Here is a 20,978-nt window from a genome sequence, read left to right on the forward strand (position 1 = left end):
AGATATAGCTGCTTTGTTGTCACAATAGACCTTCATAGGTGTCGGGTGAGAAAGCTTTAATTCTTCAAGAATTCTTTTAATCCACATTGCTTCACAGATTCCATGGGCAACAGCTCTGAACTCTGCTTCTGCACTACTTCTAGCTACCACATTTTGTTTTTTACTCCGCCATGTAACTAGGTTCCCACCTACAAAGGAGCAGTATCCGGATGTTGATCTCCTGTCTGTAACACTTCCTGCCCAGTCTGCATCTGTGTATACTTCAACTTGAAGATGCCCATGTTTCTTGAACAGTAAGCCTCTCCCTGGAGTTCCTTTCAAATATCTTAAGATCTTATAAACGGCCTCAAAGTGCTCTGCCCCTGGTGAGTGCATGAACTGACTTACCATGCTGACTGCAAAGGCAATATCAGGCCGCGTATGAGACAAGTAAATCAATTTCCCTACAAGTCGCTGATATTGTTCCCTCTCTTTGACTTCTTCAGCCTTAGCAGCTTGTAACTTCAAGTTAGGCTCGATCGGAGTCTCCACCATCTTACAACCAAGCATACCTGTTTCTCCAAGGAGATCAAGAACATATTTTCTCTGATTAACGAATATTCCTTCCTTGGATCTTGCAAATTCCATTCCGAGGAAATACTTGAGGGCTCCCAGATCCTTAATGTGAAATTCTTTTGCGAGTTTCTCTTTGAGGGCTGCTAACTCTGCTTCATCATTACCAGTTAAAATGATGTCATCAACATAAACAATCAAAATTGCAATTTTACTGTTTTTTGAATGTTTATAAAATATTGTGTGATCTGCTTGACTCTGCGAGAAGCCACAACTGATAACTGCCTTCCCAAAGCGTTCAAACCACGCTCTTGGTGATTGTTTGAGTCCGTATAATGACTTGTTCAATCTGCATACTCTGTCGCTTCCAAGTCTCTGTTCAAATCCCGGCGGTAGGCTCATGAACACCTCCTCTTCAAGATCACCATTGAGAAATGCATTTTTAATGTCAAGTTGATGTAGAGGCCAATCTGAATTTACTGCAAGAGATAACAGTACTCTGATGGAATTTATTTTAGCAACAGGAGCAAACGTCTCCTGATAGTCGATCCCATAAGTTTGAGTGAAGCCTTTAGCCACCAGTCTCGCCTTGTATCTCTCAACGCTTCCATCTGCGTTACATTTTATCGTAAACACCCATTTACACCCAACTGTTTTCTTGTCTTTGGGTAGATCAACTATCTCCCAAGTACCACTTCTCCTTAAAGCATTCATCTCCTCCATGACTGCTAATTTCCAATTCGGATCATCCAATGCTTCCTGTATATTCCTTGGAACAAACAAGTGTGAAATCCTAGATGTGAAAGCTCTATGGTTTTTAGACAGTCTTTGATAGGAGAGGTAATTTGCAATAGGATGTTTAATGCAATTTCGGACACCTTTCCTAATTGCTATAGGAACATCAAGGTCGGAAATAGAAGGAATAGGATTACCTAAAATTTTGATGCCAGAACTCGGGTGGACATTCGGGTCATTAGGATGGACATTCGGGTCATTATTCCTCAGATGAAATCGCTTCCTAGTATAAACCTGAAGCTCAGGATTTAGATCATTTTGTAGTACTTCTCCCCCTAAACAAGAATCTTCTTGACTAGGCACCATAGAACTTGGTTCTCCTAAGTGATCACTATCAGACAGATGTGGTTTTTGGGTAGGATAAATGACATTGGGGAGCGGGATAGAAATATCCCAAAAACGGTCTTCTACTCCACTTGTCTCCCCCTGAAGAGAAGTGTTGGGGAAATAGGATTTTGTTTCCACAAATGACACATCCATACTCACATGAAATTTCTTGGTTTGAGGATCGAAACACTTATACCCCTTTTTGTTTGAGGAATAACCCAAAAAAACACATTTTATAGCACGGGGGTCAAGTTTTGAACGAAATTGACTGGGAACATGAACATAGGCAGTACATCCAAAAACTTTGGCGGGTAAATCAGAAAACAACCTCGTGTCAGGAAAAAAAGTTTTGAGACAATCAAAAAGTGTTTTGTATGTTAACACCTTTGTAGGCATCCTGTTTATCAAATAAGAGGCTGTTAAAATTGCTTCACCCCATAAATATTTAGGAACATGCATGTAAAACATTATAGCACGTGCTACTTCAAGTAGATGTTTATTTTTTCGTTCTGCAATGCCATTTTGTTGAGGGGTATCCCGACATGTAGATTGATGAAAAATCCCATTTTTTTCCAAAAACTCACCCAACTGCTCATTGAAATATTCTGTTCCATTATCAGAATGTAAAATACCAATTTTGGTTTGAAATTGGTTTTCAATCATATTGTAAAAATTTATGAATAAATTTTTCACGTCAGATTTTTTATTCATCAAATAAATCCAACATAAGCGGGTATGGTCATCAATAAATGTAACAAACCATTTTTTACCAGAAAGAGTAGTGATTTTAGAAGGGCCCCAAACATCACTATGAATCAAATAAAAAGGTTTGGAAGCCTGGTAAGGTTTCGGCAAATAAGTAGAGCGATGAAATTTTGCAAAAATGCAACTTTCACAATGAAAAGAAGAGCAATCAATCCCTTTAAATAATTCTGGAAATAAATGTTTCAGATAAAGAAAACTAGGATGTCCTAGCCTATAGTGCCATAGCATTATTTTTTCTTGAACAGAGATTGAACTAGTACTATTAAAGCTCTGAGCTTTTTTATTACTAGCAGGTACTTCATCAAAGTAGTAAAGACCTTCAAGCATCCTAGCACGCCCAATCATCATCCCCGAGTTCTGGTCCTGAAATTCACAATGGGATTCAAAAAATGTAACACGACAATTAGAATCCTTAGATAGTTTACTGACAGACAAAAGGTTACAGGCTAAGTTGGGGACGTGAAGAACAGCATTGAGATTAATTTTCTCAGTTAGTTTAATAAATCCTTTTCCTGCAATAGATGAAAAACTACCATCGGCTATTCTGATTTTGTCATGACCAGAACAAGGGAAATAGGTACTAAATAAATGGGAAAAACTAGTCATGTGATCGGAGGCACCGAAATCTATGATCCACGGAGAGAAGTTTAGGCAAGAGAAGACTTTAGGATTTCTACCTGTTTGTGCCAACAAAACACTAGGAGTACCGGATGAGGAGTTGGATTTTATCAGCTTTAAGAGTTGATCAATCTGCTCTTTGTTGAAGGGACCTGAATCGGCTTCATTAGCGGTAGGAAAGCCACGATTTTTCTCTCCTTGTTTGCTGCTTTTCCAGTTGACAGGTTTGCCATGGATCTTCCAACACGTTTCGCGTGTATGGCGAGGCTTGTTGCAAAAATCACACCAGACCCGTGGCTTATCATCAAACCTGCGCTGGTAATTTGCAGCCTTGTTGGCCGCAGCATTGCTAATTAAAGCAGAAATTTCAATTGATTCACCAGTACCTTTTTTCTTAAGCATGACGCTCCTTCGGCTCTCTTCCCTTCTGACTTCGGCAAATACTTCGCCAATGGATGGGAGAGGAGGTCTGCCAATAATTCTTCCTCGCACTTCATCGAACTCAATGTTGAGGCCGGCAAGAAACTTGTAAATACGGCTATCTTCCACAATTTTCTTGTGGTGGTTGTAGTCGTCAACCGATTTCCATTCGTATGTGTTGAAGATGTCAAGATCCTGCCACAACCTTTTCAACGAATTGAAATATTTGGTGACGGAATCATCTCCTTGACGAATCTCTCCCAACTTCAAAGTTAATTCGAAAACTTGAGATTGATTTCCTAGGTCAGAATACATCTGACTAACATTATCCCACAATTCTTGTGCAGTAGTATAGCACATGTAATTAGAGCTTATATCCTCCTCCATGGAATTGACCAACCATGTCATAACCATGGAGTTTTCAGCGTCCCAACTGTCGAACAGCGGATCATTAACAGCAGGAGCCTTCTTGTCACCAGTGATGTAACCGATCTTTCCTTGCCCACGGATATACATCCGGACAGATTGTGACCAGCGGAGAAAATTATCACCATTTAGGCGGATGGTGGTGATTTGGACAGAGTGAGAGTTGGACGTTTTCACCGGAATGGCAGCGGCAGGGGTTGAAGTGGTTTCGGACGTGACTTCCGACATGGCTATGACGGTTTTAGGGCTGCTGTGTTTGTTGTTGCTCTGATACCAACTTAGAAAATATGAGGAAGAAGAACTCCGAAAATATGAGGAAGAAGGAATATATTTGTGTTATATTCAAAACTTCTTATCTTACAAGACCAAATGACACTCCTTATATGGGAGATATTACAAACATCATTATAACCCATTATATGCCACTTACATATTATATATTACCACTATCTACCACTATCATATTATATACATGCCACTATCTACCACCAACACCACTATCATATTCTATACATGCCACTATCCTTCACCAACACCACTATCATATTATATACATGCCACTATCTACCACCAACACCACTATCATATTCTATACATGCCACTATCCTTCACCAACACCACTATCATATTATATACATTATCACAAATTTCCAGCATGACCCAAACTCCTGTTGATGGAAAAAAGGTTCCTGTTGTTGAAAAAATAGTTGTGGCCTACGAATCGACAGTTCTGTTCAGAGCACAAAATCGGCCAAAACAAATCTCAATCAACTCTCAGGAGCCAAAGGAACACTTGTTGGCTCGACAGGGTTCGAATAAGGAACACCCGTTGGCCCGACAGAATAAGAAACACCCGTTGGCCCGACAAGGTTCGAATAAGGAACACCTGTTGGCCCAACGGGATTTGAATCAACATCAATTGGTCTGCTCTAAAAATGTAGGAACTGTTTTGAAAATTCATAAGGAATTTGCAAAAACGCAAATGGTTCCTTCTATGCCCCTAGGGGCTTGACTTGATATGTCATCACATGGTCCCGTTTCGAAAAGACAAAGGCAAAGAAGAAATAAGGCCTTAAAGAAACTGGAACTAAGAACAGTGGCAACAAATGTTATAGGAGCTATTGAAAGGGCTCTCTCGAAAGATGAATGCCAAAAACAAATTGAAAGTCCTGTCTTTGTTGGAAAGTCAGAGGTGGAGGAGGGTAAGCAACCCTTGGGAAATATTTCTACTTTGATTGAACTGTCTATGGAGGGCATAAGAAAAGGGCCCGTAACAAGGTCCATAACCCGTGAGGCTCAAAACAAAGCATCGCAGTCAAATGCTTCAAATATGAGTAATGTTGTGGGGGTTGATAATCCTTTGTACAAACAAAATGATTCTATCTCGTTTGTTTCAACGAATATTGGAAACAATGAATTGGGAGATATCAACAAAGTCGCAGTTATGATGACTAAGATTGAGAAAGAAGGTGAAAATTCGTAGGTCCAACAAGACCAAAGTCTCAAGGAAAAAATGGTGGCCCTACAAGAACAACTTGAGAGAAGAGAACGGGAAATGGCTGCTATGTTGGAGCAAATGCAACAGTTGCAGGCTCAAATGACAGGACCAGGAAGTGTACCCAAACAAATGACACAACCTGTTGTGGGGACATCTGTAGGCATACAAAGCACACTAGCCCCAGGGGGCAATGGTCTTTGTTACTCTAATCTAACCAGTGGTGGTATGAATCCAATGCTCATGGCCATGATTGATGATATGGTGAGGAGACAAGTAAAGAAAGTCAAAAGAAAAAGAAAATGAGAACTTTCGAATAATTACAAAACCTTACCCAGCATGGGTAGATGCTATTCCATTCCCTTCTGGTTTTTCCCAACCAGATTTCAAAATGTTTGATGGAACAGGAGATCCAAGACAACATGTGGCTCATTTTCTTTCAAGGTGCGGGCCAATAGCCCAAAATGAGGCCCTGTGCCTGCAGCTATTTGTCCAATCACTTGAAAGTTCTGCATTTACTTGGTATGCTAACCTTTCTGAGAGATCAATCCTAAATTCGGATTCCATGGTGAAGGAGTTCCTTAAACAGTTCTACAACACACAAAGGCGAGTTGGAGTACCAGAACTGACTGAGACCAAGCAACGTGACAATGAGTCTGTTACAGATTTCATTGCAAGATGGTGAGCTTTGACATTTGCTTGTCCTCAAAAGTTTACGCAATTAGAGTTAATTCGGATGTGCCTTAACAACTTCCGACATGAGCTCTCTACGGCTCTTATGGCTCAAACTTTTGAAGGATTCAATGATCTATGCACTAAAGCTCATGATATGGAGCTGCATCTAGCTAAACGAAGGAGGCTTAGGGCCGTTGAAAGGGTTGAGTCCTCGACTGCAGCTACAATTGAAACCAGAAAGAAGGGTCCCATTGTAGTAGGGGCTAAAAAGCCCAAAGAATTTAAAAAGGTGACTACGAAAGAGACGTTGGAGAAGAAATATTCCTTCACGGAAGATCAGGTCGAAGACCTATTTGAAGATCTGTTGGAGCAAAAGTTAATTGCTCTCCCTGAGGTGAAGAGACCACATGAGGTAGGAAAGACCAACGATCCAAAGTATTGCCCCTACCATCGTTTGATTAGCCATCCGATAAAAAAGTGCTTTGTTCTGAAAGATAAAATTCAGGAACTTTTGGACTCTAAGATTATCGAGCTCCCTCCTCAAGAGAAAGCATCTGCTAACCCAATCACTATCGACAATGATAATGAAGGTGAATGGGTTGTTTATCAGTCAAAAAGCATGAAGAAAAAACAAAATGTCACAGTGAAAGCTAGAAATGTGGTTGCTTCAACAACACAAAGGCCAAAAGTTTCCAAAAAGCAAAAACCAAAAGTTTCCAGGAAACAGAAAAAAGCCAAAGTAAGTAAGAGAAAAGGAAAAAAGAACCCAAAGAAGGAAAAAGGGGAGAAATTGGTCCCGGATGAGCAGTTAGAGCAATGTCCCCTTGTCCCAGTCACATTGGAGGAATTTCTACCTTCAAAATTTCAATTTGTGGAGTTGCAGACATACTTTGATAAAAGGAGGGAGGAAAAGCTTACTTTGGCCCATTGCCTAACCATCTTTGTTTTGAGTGATGACGAGGAAGATGAGGGTGAAGTTGGTTCAAAAGTTAGGGAAGGAGATTGCATTACATCTCCTATCTGCATACTTGACTCACCAAAGTATACACCAGCTTCTCCAGAATACACACCAGCCTCACCAGAGTATACACTAGCTTCTCCAGAATACACACTAGCCTCTGCAGAATATACACCAGCTTCTCCAGAGTACACACCAGAAGCCTTTTCTCCAAATTATTCGCCAGTACCACCAATGTACTATCAAAGCACTCCAGAATATGTAAGGGGAATAGAACAAGGAGACACTGGGTGTAGGTCTGACTCAGAGCTTGTTAAAAAAGCGAAAAAACGACTAAACTTCAAAGATGATGAGGTGAATGGCAAGTGTAAGTCAGATGATGAAGTATGGAAGCATTCAAGTAAACAAGCAAAGTCATCTCAAGTTGAGGATCCTAATGAAGATTGGGAACTTGACTTTTCTCCTGATGGTTCACCATACACATCCCCAGCTAGGACATACGATGGAGAAAGTGTATCACGTGACCACTTTGACTTTCCTTGTAATGTCATCACTGTGGATGTAAATTTTGAAGAGCGAGAAATATATATCATTCGCAATCCAGGTGATGATGAGAAAGCAAAAATTGAAGCTAGAAGGGAAACAGAACATCAGGCAAAAGTAACAGTCTCTTTGAAAGATGAGGGTTTTGAAGCCCATCAAAATTTGATTATTGAAAGAAATCAAATTTCTGGAGACCCTTTCCCTAATTGGGTCGAATGGGTTCAGTTCCCACGAGGATATGCAGTACCTCGTTTTCCTTTATATAATAGGACAGGTTGTCCAAGGCGCCATTTGGTTCGTTTCCTTGCACAATGTGGAAACACAATAAAAAGCCAGGCGTTACTTCTAGGGCAATTCGTTCTTTCTTTGGAAGAATGGGCAGCAGATTGATACTTCAGCCTGCCACCTAATTCAATCCCAAATTGGGACACCATGGCTGATCGATTCTATAGGACATTTTATAAACCATGGCCAATAGAAATTGAGATGTCGAAACATTTGGATGACGAAGGTACATCTTCTCAAACATATGATTTCATAGAAGGCACAACTGAGGAGAAGATTGAAACTGCCCTTGATCTTCGAGAGATGGGCACTTATCGCCCAAGGGATTTGTTTCCTTTATGGGTAAAGCAAACACCATTTCCTGAAGGAGACGAACTTCTGAATTTTGTCCTATATGAGGGGTATGGAGATTCTCAAAAACATATTAGGCGTTTTTTGAAACAGTGTGGGGAAACAGCTCAAAATCAAGCACTTTGCCTAAAACAATTCCCATTTTCTTTGGAGGGGATCACCTTTGACTAGTATTGCTCCCTCGATGGAGTCATGGTGCCTAGTTGGGAGGCCATTAAGAATGGTTTTGAAGAATCCCAATGCTTTTATAGGCGTGACTCACAGTACCTAAGAAATGGGAGAAGAATGCAGCTCCAGTAAGATGGAAAAGTGACTGATGATGATGATCACCCTGTAGCTGGACCAGTTAACATGGTCCAAATAGGTGAGGGAACAAAAGAAGTTGAGGTCAACGAAAAAGCGGTTGCTGAAGTATGCCAGACTTACTTGACCTACCGGAGGAAATTACGAAATCCTCAGGACCCTCAAACGTCAAAAGTTCCACAGGTTTTGCTGGAGGAAGAGCAAGTGAAATATGATGTACTAGCTCATCTAAAGAAAATTCCAGCATTGTTGAGCGTATATGATGCACTAAAAATGTCTCCAGAGCTTCGAAAGTCTTTAATATATGCCCTGTCCAAGCCAGAGGATTTCCACAAAGAAATTGACAGTAGAAATTAAGAGAAGACAACTATATGCATGGCTATGGTAACCTTAGATGACAATGACATGTGTGCTGAAATGGCAGACCATAATCGGCCTTTGTTTATTACTGGGCTTATCCATGATGTGAAGATTTCTCGAATTTTGGTTGATGGAGGATCTGCGGTAAACATCCTGCCTCGAAGGGCCTTAAACCTATTAAGGATTCGAATTTCACAACTGAGCCCAAGTCGTCTGGTCATTCAAAGATCTAATCAGAATGAACAACGCCCAATGGGAAAGATTGAATTGCGAACCAAATTTGGGGATATTGAAGAAAGCACTGAATTCTTGGTCATTGATGTAGACACCTCCTACAATGCTTTGCTTGGGAGACCATGGATGCATAATCATCATGCAGTGCCATCAACTTATCACCAATGTATCAAGTACCCGTTGCCTTCACCCAAAAAAGAAAGGACAATTGTGGCTGACAATGATCCATTTGGAGAAATAGAGGCCTATTATGTTGATGTTCGTTTCTATACAAAGACTTCACAAAGAAAGGGAAAAGATGTGAAAAAGTCAGAAGATACTCCGAATGTCAAAGACGCTCTAGAGTCTACTCCAGTTTCAACAAAAAGAACTTTTCGATATATGCCAAAGTCCGAAAGGAAACTAGGGGCAAAGGATCTAGCCCCAATAAATCCAATTTTGGATCTCAAGGGTGAGTTCACGTTGCCATTAAGGAGGACGGAATGCACCTATGTGGAGAAATATAATAAAATTGTGGTCCCTTCTAAAGGAAAAAGGTCGAAACCCATCATATTCCACTCACTTGGAGATGTTGAACAAAAAGTGAAAGTTGAACAAGTGCCAGAAGAAAACATCTCAAGTTTTGAGAAGCCTACCTTCAGTGCAGAAATTACACAGATGTTGGTAAAAGTTGGTTTAGATCCTAAAAAAATACCAGGAACAATGACACCCTTTGACTTTGCATTATCACCTTCACAGAGGCAGGCTATCCAACAAGGCGGTATTATCACCGCTAGGACAGAAGGGTTAGGCTATCGGGGGGATGAGGAAAAATTTCCAGTAAACATGACTATCACTCAAGATGTGTTGGAAGATGTTGACCAAGATGAAGCTCAACCTGCACCAACAGAATTTGAAGCAGGAGGCCAAGCCACCGTGGATGACCTTCATGAAATAAATCTGGGTGATGAAGGAGAAAACAAACCAACCTTCATTAGTGCAAATTTAAAGGAAGAAGAAGCTCGGCAATATATTTCCTTCTTAAGGGAGTATCGTGACATATTTGCATGGAACTACAGTGAGATGCCTGATCTTAATCCAGAGATTGCAGTCCATAAGCTTGCAATTCACCCTGAGAAACGGCCAGTTAAACAGCCTCAGAGGCGAACTTGACTAGAGCTTACAGCCCAAATTGAAGCTGAAGTCGAGAAGCTTATCAATGCAGGATTCATCAGGGAAGTCAAATATCCAACCTGGCTAGCAAACATAGTGCCGGTCAAGAAAAAGAATGGTCAAATCAGGGTTTGCATTGATTTCAGTGATCTTAATGAGGCTTGTCCTAAAGATGACTTTCCCTTGCCCATCACTGAACTTCTTGTAGATGCAACTACTGGGTATGAAACCTTGTCTTTTATGGATGGATACTCAGGATACAATCAAATCCGAATGGCACCTGAAGATGAAGAAATGATTGCATTCAGGACTCCGAGAGGAGTCTTTTGTTATAAGGTAATGCCTTTTGGCCTGAAAAATGTTGGGGCCACGTATCACAGGGCGATGACTGTAATTTTCGGTGATATGCTCTATGACACCATTGAATACTATGTTGATGATCTTGTCGTCAAGACAAAGGAGGAGGAAAACCATGTGGAAGATTTGAGAAGAATCTTCGAACGTTTGAGGAGATACAAACTCAAGATGAACCCACTAAAATGTGCATTTGGAGTTTCCTCAGGAAAATTTCTAGGTTTTGTGGTTTGAAACAAAGGGATTGAAATTGACCCTACTAAGATTAAAGCCATTGCTGAAATGCCTCCTCCGCGAAATTTAAGGGAATTGAAGGGGCTATAAGTGAGATTGGCTTATATCAGAAGATTTATTTCGAACTTGGCTGGTCGATGCTTGGCATTCTCAAGATTGATGAAAAAGGGTGTTCCATTTGAATGGAATCAGCAGTGCCAAAATGCTTTTAATAGTTTTAAGGAGCATCTTTTGAAGCCTCCAGTAGTCATCAGCCCAATAAAAGGGAAACCACTCTTGTTGTACATAACAGCCCTGGATGGTTCATTAGGGGCACTGTTGGCACAACACAATGAGCATGGAAAAGAAAATGCCTTGTATTACTTGAGTCGTACTCTGGTTGGGGCAGAAGTCAATTATTCTCCTATCCAAAAGACATGTCTTGTGATGCAGGACAAATAGGGAACAAGTCGGGTTTGTTTAGGGTAATAAATAGGTAAGAGTTTAAGCATGAAAAGATGGGATTTTAGCACTGTTTAGGGGCTTCTATGAGGCTGTGAACAGTAACTCGTGAATAGTAAACTAAAACATAAAAGAAGAAGAAAGGAGAAGAAGAAGATAGGTCTAGGCATCACATGTAGATTCCATAGGCATCACACCTAGGGTTTGATTGCATCACACAATCCATTAAGAAGCTTCAAAGCTCTCAACTTTTTATAAAATATCAACTCCATATAATTAAAAGCATTACATGGCTTTATATAGAACTAAGAGGCTTTATAAATCAATTAGAACCAAAAAAGGAAACTACTATAATAGTTTAGACTTCCAAAACTAATTTAAGACCAAATAAGAAACATAAATCAAATCAAATCAAATCAAATAACTTGACCCACAAGACGACCCATGGGCGACCGCTACAGCCCATGACAACAATAATGAAAATTACCAAAATACCCTTGACCTAAAAATCCTACAAAACATAAAAATAATCATAAAATAATACTCTACAAATACTAGAAACATAATTATATAAAATTCCTATCGGTTTTTCTATGAAATCATGCCAATATCCAAATATCATTGCTTCTTTGAATTTAGCCTTCCTTGAGCTTCTTATACTTTGCATCAAGAGCAGACCCCTTGAAATATATACTTTCAAGTTGATATCAAGAGCAGACCCCTTGAAATATATACTTTCACGACCCATTCTTTCAGGGAAAATTGAAAAGTGGGCTGTAATTCTCCAACAATTCGCAATTGAATATGTTTTCCAAAGAGCTGTAAAGGGGCAGGCTCTAGCAGATTGTTTGGCAGCACATCCTATACCTGATAACTCACCTCTAGTAACTGATTTACCAGATGAAGAAGTTATGCAAGTAGAAATCCAAAAAGGATGGGAGATGTATTTTGATGGAGCTTCAAGGAGTCCAGATGGCAAGAAGCAAGAAAATCCTAAAAACAACAAAGTTGGAATTGGAATTGTGTTTGTGACTCCAGACAATGCTATAATCACCCATTCTTTCGCCTTAAGTGAAGGATGCTCCAACAATGAGGCAGAATATGAAACTGTAATTGCTGGATTAGAATTGGCATTACAAATTCCTATTGAAGAACTCTCAATTTATGGAGATTCGGAACTGGTGGTAAAGCAACTCTGTGGAGAATACATTGTTAAGAAAACAAGTCTCATCCCGTATCATGAAAGGGTTGATCAATTGCTTTCGCAATTCAGGAAAACACATATTTTCCACGTGAAGAGAAGAACAAATGCTCGAGCTGATTCACTTGCAAGTTTGGCTGCATCACTCATCCTACCAGAAAGTAAAACAATTACTATCACGGTAGGTGAAAGAAGGGTGTTACAACCTTTAAAAAAAGTTTCTGACTTGGTTCCAATCTTGGTCGTCACCACGAAGGGAGAAAGCGAGGAGGATTGGCGGGAACCATTCATAGCTTACCTCCAACATAGTAGGCTACCTGAAGATAAAGTAAAAAGAATTGAAGTGAGATGCAGGGCTACCAATTCGTCTTGTGGAAGGATGGGTTATACAAAAGGTCTTTGGATAGAATGTATATGCGGTGTATAGCCAAGGAGCGTATTCAAGAGGTAATGGCAGAAATACATGCAGGTGGCACACTAAAGTGATCCTAAATTACATATGCAGCTAAAACAGTTGGGATACTATTGGCCGCCAATGATTGCAGATTGCATAGATTATGCTCGAAGATGCCAAGTCTACCAATTCCATGGGAACTTTCTCCACCAACCCCCAGAGCCTTTACATTTAACAACTTGTTCTTGGCCATTTGCAGCATGGGGTATGGACATTGTTGGTCCTTTTGTACCTCCATCTTCAGCAAGATATCGATACATCCTAGCTGCTACTGACTATTTCTCAAAATGGGCAGAGGTCGTGGCTTTAAAGGATATAAAAAGCATAGTTGTCTCTGAGTTCATCCGAACCCATATCATTTACAGGTTCGGAATTCCAGAAAATGTCATTATGGATAATGGACAGCCGTTCAGGAGTGATGCTTTGAACAAGTTATTTGCCAAGTACAAAATCAAAAACAACCATTCATCAAGATATCATGCACCTGCCAATGGTTTGGCAGAAGCTTTCAACAAGCCATTGTGCAAAATTCTCAAGAAGATGGTGGATAATAACAAAAGAGCTTGGCATAAAAAGTTACATGAAGCTTTGTGGGCTTATCGGACTTCGCACCGAACTCCTACTCAAGCAACCCCTTATTCGTTGGTTTTTGAAGGAGAAACAATGTTACCACTTAAGGTTCAAATACCATCATTGCGAGTGGCAATACAAGAGTCCTTAACAGAAGATGAAAGTGCAAGAGTGAGGTTGGCTGAGCTGGAGACCCTAGATGAAAGAAGGTTGTATGCTCAACAGAACTTGGAGATCTACCAACAAAGGATGGCAAATGCATTCAATAAAAGAGTGAGGCTTCGCTCCTTTAAAAAGGGAGACTTGGTACTAATAGTTAGAACACCCATAGTAGTCTCACGAAGAATCAAAGGAAAGCTTGAGCCCAAATGGAAAGGACCTTATGTGATTGAGAAGGTTTATTCTAATGGCCTATTTGTTGATAACGATGGATGGTGACAGAATCATTCCCCCAACCAATGCAAGGTTCTTGAAGAGATATTACCCTTAAGAAAGCCTGCTAGGTTGAAAACTCGAAAGGGTGGCCTAGGCAAAAGTTAGGACTAAAAAAAAAATTTAAAAAAAAAAAAAAAAAAAACACTAACAATATTGTATGTGGTTAAACTGCTAAAATATCTCACCGAAATCTAAGGTGGTAAAACATTAGATACTCCTGGCCCGCAAGAGTATAAATTGTGTACGGCCAAACAAAATTCGAATCCCACAAACGGTATTGTATGTGGTTAAACTGCTAAAATATCTCACCAAAATCTAAGGTGGTAAAACATTGGATACTCTTGGCCCGCAAGAGTATAAACTGTGTACGGCTAAACAAAAGTCAAAACTACTAACGTTATTGTATGTGGTTAAACTGCTAAAATATCTCACCGAAATCTAAGGTGATAAAACATTAGGTACTCCTGGCCCGCAAGAGCATAAACTATGTATAGCCAAACAAAAGTCGAATACCACCAACGGTATTGTATGTGGTCAAACTGCTAGAATACCTCACCGAAATCTAAGGTGATAAAACATTGGATACTCTTGGCCCGCAAGAGTATAAACCGTGAACGGCTAAAATAAGACAAATCAATGTATTATATTGAGAAATTTCATATAACAAATAAATCTATCACTGAGCGAAATTTCATAAATACATTATGCTCGGATGAATAACAAAATAAAAGTGCATTCATTCATTAAGAGAAGCCTTAACCCTTTCAAAAGCACGTTCCACAACACTGTGTTGTCCATTCTTCTTCTTGTGTTGGCTCAAAACATTTAGAGCAGTTTGCACGTCTTCTTCTGATTTAGAAACACTCTCGGAAGCTTGTGCAAAATCACACATAAAGGATGCATGTTCCGCTTGGGTGGATGAAAATTCCTCTTCAAGTTGTTTGAGTAACTCTTTGGTTTAAATAATCCTTTGATTAAGACCCGCAATGTGCTCATCCGACTTGATAATTGAAGCAGACAACTGTTCATGTTCGCCAGAAACTTTGTCAAAATGAAGCTTCTTCTCATAGTATTGGGCCTCAAATTTTGCAGTAGACAAGTTTGAAGAATCTGCAAGTTGGGTTTTCAAAGCAAAGCACCCAAGGAATATCTTCACCTTCTCGTAAAAGGAGATGAAGTCTACACCCAAACTCTTCAAAATCACGAAAACGTTGTTTGCTACAACAATCATGCCATTTAGATCCATCATTGATTGGAGAGAAATAGTAAGATCTTTCTGAATATGGGTGGCTGCTTCATTAGAGGAAGTTCCCAAAAGAAGGCTAGATGGAGCAAAGGTTGCTTCAAGTTTGTCAAATAATTTGTTAACCCCATTTGCTTCAAGTAAGTCTGTAGGAATTTGGGCCTCTTCCGAGGTATCAGAAGTAATTTCGTCTGTCTCTTCCAATGTGTCAGAAGTACTTTCTGTGAAAATAGAAGGAGATACTCAATGAAAACATAAAAGGTAAAAACAATATATATATATATATATAGATGAATGAAATATACCTTGGTGTACGGCTTGAAGAGACTTAGGTGGAGGAGGAGACAAGTTGTGATTCCCACAAGTTGACCACAAATTTTGCAATGTGGCATGATCTAAAGAGAAAAGAGTTCCTTGAGTATGTATACATGATGAAATAAAATGAGGTACAATGAATGAATAAGAATACCCTTAAAGGTAGCCAATGGCATATGCAAGGCAGCTAGGGAAGTCCGAGGCGCAGTGCCTAAGAAAATGAAAGGTATTAAAATTAAAAAAAGGAAAAAGAATTATACCTTTCTCTAATAGCTTGGATGGCTCGTTCGAAGAAGGAGAAGAAAAAGCTACATTTGCTGGGGGCAATTTACTCATCTTAGTTGGCGTGCCATCTAAAAGAGGGGTGTAGCAATAAAACTCATCTTCACTCTCGCTACTCCCACTGAGAAAACGATCAAAAGATTTGGTGGGAGAAGAAATTTCAACACTCTTAATGCGAATACGACCCAAGGCAGGTAATTCATACCCATCTCCCTCAAAGAGTTCTTGAATCATATTCTCATCTTTATCTTCAAGAAAAGAGTACAGGTATGTGCGAAATTGGTCTATTGGGCTTTTGGTCGATACTGTTGGTTAGGAAGTTCCTGTACAATCACTAATAGACATAGTCTCTGAAAAAAACTTTGCTAGACTAGAAAATTGAGGGCCAGAGAATCTACTTGCTCAAAGCTAAATCTCATTTTAAATTGAGAATTACACATATCCTCGAAAAGATGAAGGAGATCTGAAACCAAGTAATAAGTGGTCGACTATTATCCATTCCCTGAGGTGGTGATGCTTCCAGAGCACTAGGTGAAGATGATGACCTAGCTCTAGAATAAGAAGGATTCTTCATCTTTCGGTCTTTAATTGACATCCAGTTTTCTCTTGCGTGAACATTTCGGCTGGGTATGAGTAACATATTGGAGCACGGTAAAGAAAGTTCCCAACCACCAATTGGCATAAGGCATGGTTACGTGAGAAGCAGATCGGGAGCCTAGTAACTCCGATGAGACTTTTGTACCGCAGCGTAGCATATGGCGCCAGTTGTAATAAAATTTTGACCACTCAGAGGGCTGCCGACAAGATACATTAAGCACTGTAGGGCACACTTGAGCAAACCCAAATTGACGACCATATCGGTTAGGGGAGTACGGTTCATAAATGAAATTAAATCCCATTTTAAAAGTTAAAATCCCTTGCCTCAAAGATATAAGATAGCCAAGGTGGAAAGGTGATATCCTTTCAGAGTCGACCAGAACGCCTGAAGGTTCATGGGTAAGAGCCCTAAACTGACACTCCGTACGATAAGTTAGGAGAGAGTCCACAAATGAAAATTTATCAGTAAAAAACTGGGCAGCCGATTGGTTTCCAATAAACCCAAGATATGGCATGAAATGAATATCAGGAATCGGACAAATCGATTGAGGATCCCCATGAGTGTAAGTCTTAACAAAATATAGTGAAATCCATCCAAAAAGGTAATGCAAAGGACCCTAAATATTTTCCTTCCCAGGTGAAGGTGATGATGCCAATTTACCAAAAGAATGACAGAGGTACGCAAGGACGGGGATGGCCAAGCTAAATAAGGTTCCACCGGCCATTTTGGTGGCTACATGAAACGTAGTCGGACGAATTTCCCCGGAAAAGTGAGGGCAGACAAATCCGCTAAGCCAGCCCGCCAAAAACCCAGAAAGATACACATCATCAGGGATTCTATCTTTTCATTGAAAACCACTAATCGAAGTTGGAGATTCGTCAATGAATTTGAAAGTCCAGTGGTTAAACTTCTTGGATTGAAAAGAGCTGGCATAAATGTTGAAAAGCCCACGGCACGCCTTGGATGTCTGGAACGAATATAAAATGTCATTGGAGGAGGTGAACTCTTCATAAAACTTGCCACGGATGGGGAGCCTGCTAATGCGATGAAGGTCTCATAAAGAGATCCCAAGTTCGCCATAAATGGTGTGGAAAGTGTTGGTGTCGGGTGACCACCGCTCTAAGAATCCATTGAGCAGGGAGACATTCCTAGCATAAGCAAATTGGGATACATAGATTGCAGCATAAATCCCACACTTCTTCAAAATAAGGGCAAATGTGGAAAGAACGTCATTCAACCAAAAAATCCATTTAGGGGATTGCAAATGGGTACAAATGCCGCGAACATTAAAAGAATTATCCCACTTCAATTTTTCATGTTTCATTCTCTTAAGAAGAGTATTAAATTCAGAGCAGTCAAGGTCTTCAGAAAATGAACAGAGGATTGAGACAGGGAATGAACCGATTGATTTGGAGTGCCCTTTCTCGTGAATCTCACAACAGTTTCGAATTCCTGTATAGACCAAGTCTTCAAAAGCCGTATGTAAAAGGATGTAGGGGTCCAACTCGGTAGGTGACAATAAAGCAGTGATAGGTTTGTGCCAAATTATTTTCGGACCAGATTTATCCAATACACCCCTCTCGTCATGTCGAAGATATTTAAGTGTCATTTCCATGCTTCCTAAAAAAAAATAAAAATAATTTTAAAAAAAAATGGGGTTAGTGAAGGTAAAATGTCATAATATAAAGAAATTGACGAAAGCCCCTTGCCAAGGAATCAAGCCGTTGGGGTGACGGACACAATCACTGCCAAGGACTCAAGGACTCAAGCCATTGGGGTGAAGGACACAATCACTGTCAAGGATTCAAGCAGCTGGGGTGACGGACACAATCACTGCCAAGGACTTAAGCCGTTGGGGTGACGGACACAATCAGTGCCAAGGATTCAAGCCGTTGGGGTGAAGGACACAATCACTGCCAAGGATTCAAGCCGTTGGGGTGACGAACACAATCACTGCCAAGGATTCAAGCCGTTGGGGTGAAGGACACATTCACTGCCAAGGATTCAAGTCGTTGGGTGAAGGACACAATCACTGTCAAGGATTCAAGCAGCTGGGGTGACGGACACAATCACTGCCAAGGACTTAAGCCGTTGGGGTGACGGACACAATCAGTGCCAAGGATTCAAGCCGTTGGGGTGAAGGACACAATCACTGCCAAGGATTCAAGCCGTTGGAGTGACGAACACAATCACTGCCAAGGATTCAAGCCGTTGGGGTGAAGGACACATTCACTGCCAAGGATTCAAGTCGTTGGGTGAAGGACACAATCACTGCCAAGGATTCCAGCCGTTGGGGTGAAGGACACAATCACTGCTAAGGATTCAAGCCGTTAGGGTGAAGGACACATTCACTACCAAGGATTCCAACCGTTGGGGTGAAGGACACAATCACTGCCAAGGATTCAAGCCGTTGGGGTGAAGGACACAATCACTGCCAAGGATTCAAGCTATTGGGGTGAAGGACACAATCACTGCCAAGGATTCAAGCCATTGGGGTGAAAGACACATTCACTGCCAAGGTTTCAAGCCATTGGGGTGAAAAGACACAACCACTGCCAAGGATTCAAGCTATTGAGGTAAATGACACAATCACTGCCAAGGATTCAAGCCATTGGGGTGAAAGGACACAATCACTGCCAAAGATTCAAGCCATTCATTGCCATTAGGTTAGAAAGGGTAATGATACCTGCAAACAAACGTTGAAGCCTTGCGTGTTGCCTGCAAAAGAGGTAAAAAAGCATGAAAGAAAAAAATATGAAAGAAAAAAATATATATATATATATATATACTTCGTTGTCGTGATTCGTACAGTTAAAATTCACTGGCACGAATCACGGGGGGCAGGCTTTGATTAGATTCAAAATGGACCAGCTGAAACTGAGATGGTAGAATTTGACCATCTTGGTCTGGAACTATGTGGCCTACCTTCTGAAGATGTGACAGAAAATTCCAACAGGGATCAATTGAAACCACTGCCAGAAGACAAGAGACCTACCATGTCAACAATTCTACTTGGGCTATTTAAATTCATGATCTAGGGAAAAATTCTTGCAGGTTTTGTTTTTTTTTTAAAAAAAAAAAAAAAAAAAAGACCATTGCCAGAAGACAAGAGACCTGCCATGTCAACAATTCTACTTGGGCTATTTAAATTCATGATCTAGGGAAAATTTGTTGCAGGTTTTGCTCTTTTTTTTTATAAAAAAAAAAAAAAAAAAAAAAAAAAAAAAAAAAAAGACCACTGCCAGAAGACAAGAGACCTACCATGTCAACAATTCTACTTGGCTATTTAAATTCCTGATCTAGGGAAAAATTCTTGCAGGTCTTGCTTTTTTTTTTAAAAAAAAGACCACTGCCACAAGATAAGAGACCTGCTATGTCAACAATTCTACTTGGGCTATTTAAACTCATGATCTAGGGAAAAATTCTTGCAGGTTTTGCTTTTTTTTAAAAAAAAAAGACTACTGCCAGAAGACAAGAGACCTTCCATGTCAACAATTCTACTTGGGCTATTTAAACTCATGATCTAGGAAAAAAATTCTTGCAGGTTTTGTTTTTTTAAAAAAAAAAAAAAAACGGGCCTTTTGTTTGTATAGGGCAAGGACTTTATTTGGGCTAGTTAAGTTCATGATCTAGCAACAAAATATATATTTATAAGGCAGCAAGCAGATTAAACTGTGACCAAAAAAAAAAGAGGTCTTTGTTCAGGAAAGACTTTGGGTTAGGAAAAAATTTGCTTGAAAGGCAGAAGTTTTTTGTTCAAGTAAAAATAAAAATAATAAAATAATAAAAAGAAAAGAGGCTACAGCTTTTGTTATGAAAGAAGGCAGTAGGTTATTCATCCTTTCAAGAAGGGTCTTTTGTTGGGACTACTTGGACTTGGGGTCTAGTAAAATTTTTTGGAAAGGGCTGTCACATGGTGATATACATGCTGAAAGAAAATATTTTATGGAGAAGAAAGCATACCTGATTTAAAGGAGTTTGAAGAGATTCTTTTGTGTCTTCTTTAAAGTATAAGAAGAACAACTTTTGTTGGAAAAAGAAGAAAGAAAATGGCTGGAAAGTTGCAGCTAGAAAGTTGCTAGAAGGATAAAGATTTTCTGGAAACAAAAAAATCTGCTAGGAGAAACAAAATCTGCAGGAAAAAAAAGGCTGCAGGGAAAAATATATGAATAGGTGTAATATAAAGGAAAAGTCTTACTTAAGAAAAGAGGTAGTGGTCTCCTACAATACTTCAAAGAAGCAAGAGTTTATGTAGGATTTGAAATACTCCATAGAAGAGTGTGTAGGATTAGAAATCCTACCAATGCCAACCCATCCTATTGTATTTAGACAAACTCCTAAAATATATATATATATATATGCTGTAAAAAAAAAAAAATAGTGGCAAGTTGGTGAAAAGCCCACATGGAATGAAGAAAGAGGCCCACAAAAGAAAAGGCCCAAACAAATCTTGGACCATACCCATCAATACCCATGATGGCCTAAAAAAAATCTGCTGTAAAAAAAAAATAAAAAAATGATGGCAACTTGGAGGCCCGCAAAAGGAAAGGCCCAATTAAATTCCTGGATCTTACCCATGACCCTAATAAAAA

The 20,978-nt window shown here is 39.8% G+C and overlaps 1 protein-coding gene across 9 annotated transcripts in view; it reads right to left on the reverse strand.

Moving 5' to 3' along the window:
• LOC114323870 (uncharacterized) overlaps positions 1–20,978 on the reverse strand; it is a 42,053-nt gene that overhangs the window by 3,577 nt on the left and 17,498 nt on the right. For 2 of the 9 annotated variants that reach the window (XR_014334936.1, XR_014334937.1), the window contains one exon: positions 19,073–19,104. The exons of 5 other annotated variants lie outside the window; for them this stretch is intronic. Coding sequence is in view for 2 of the 4 variants with exons in the window: in XM_082877378.1 (XP_082733504.1) it covers positions 14,907–15,412; positions 15,497–15,586; positions 19,073–19,104 (628 nt within the window). In the remaining 2 variants the exon portion in view is untranslated. Of the gene's footprint in view, positions 1–14,572; positions 15,413–15,496; positions 15,587–15,660; positions 15,718–19,072; positions 19,105–20,978 lie in introns of those variants that run through there. 2 more of the 9 variants (XM_082877378.1, XM_028271768.2) reach the window with 2 other exon arrangements.

The sequence above is a fragment of the Camellia sinensis genome, chromosome 7, assembly GCF_055761805.1.
Source record: "Camellia sinensis isolate YWXY chromosome 7, ASM5576180v1, whole genome shotgun sequence".
NCBI lineage: Eukaryota > Viridiplantae > Streptophyta > Magnoliopsida > Ericales > Theaceae > Camellia > Camellia sinensis.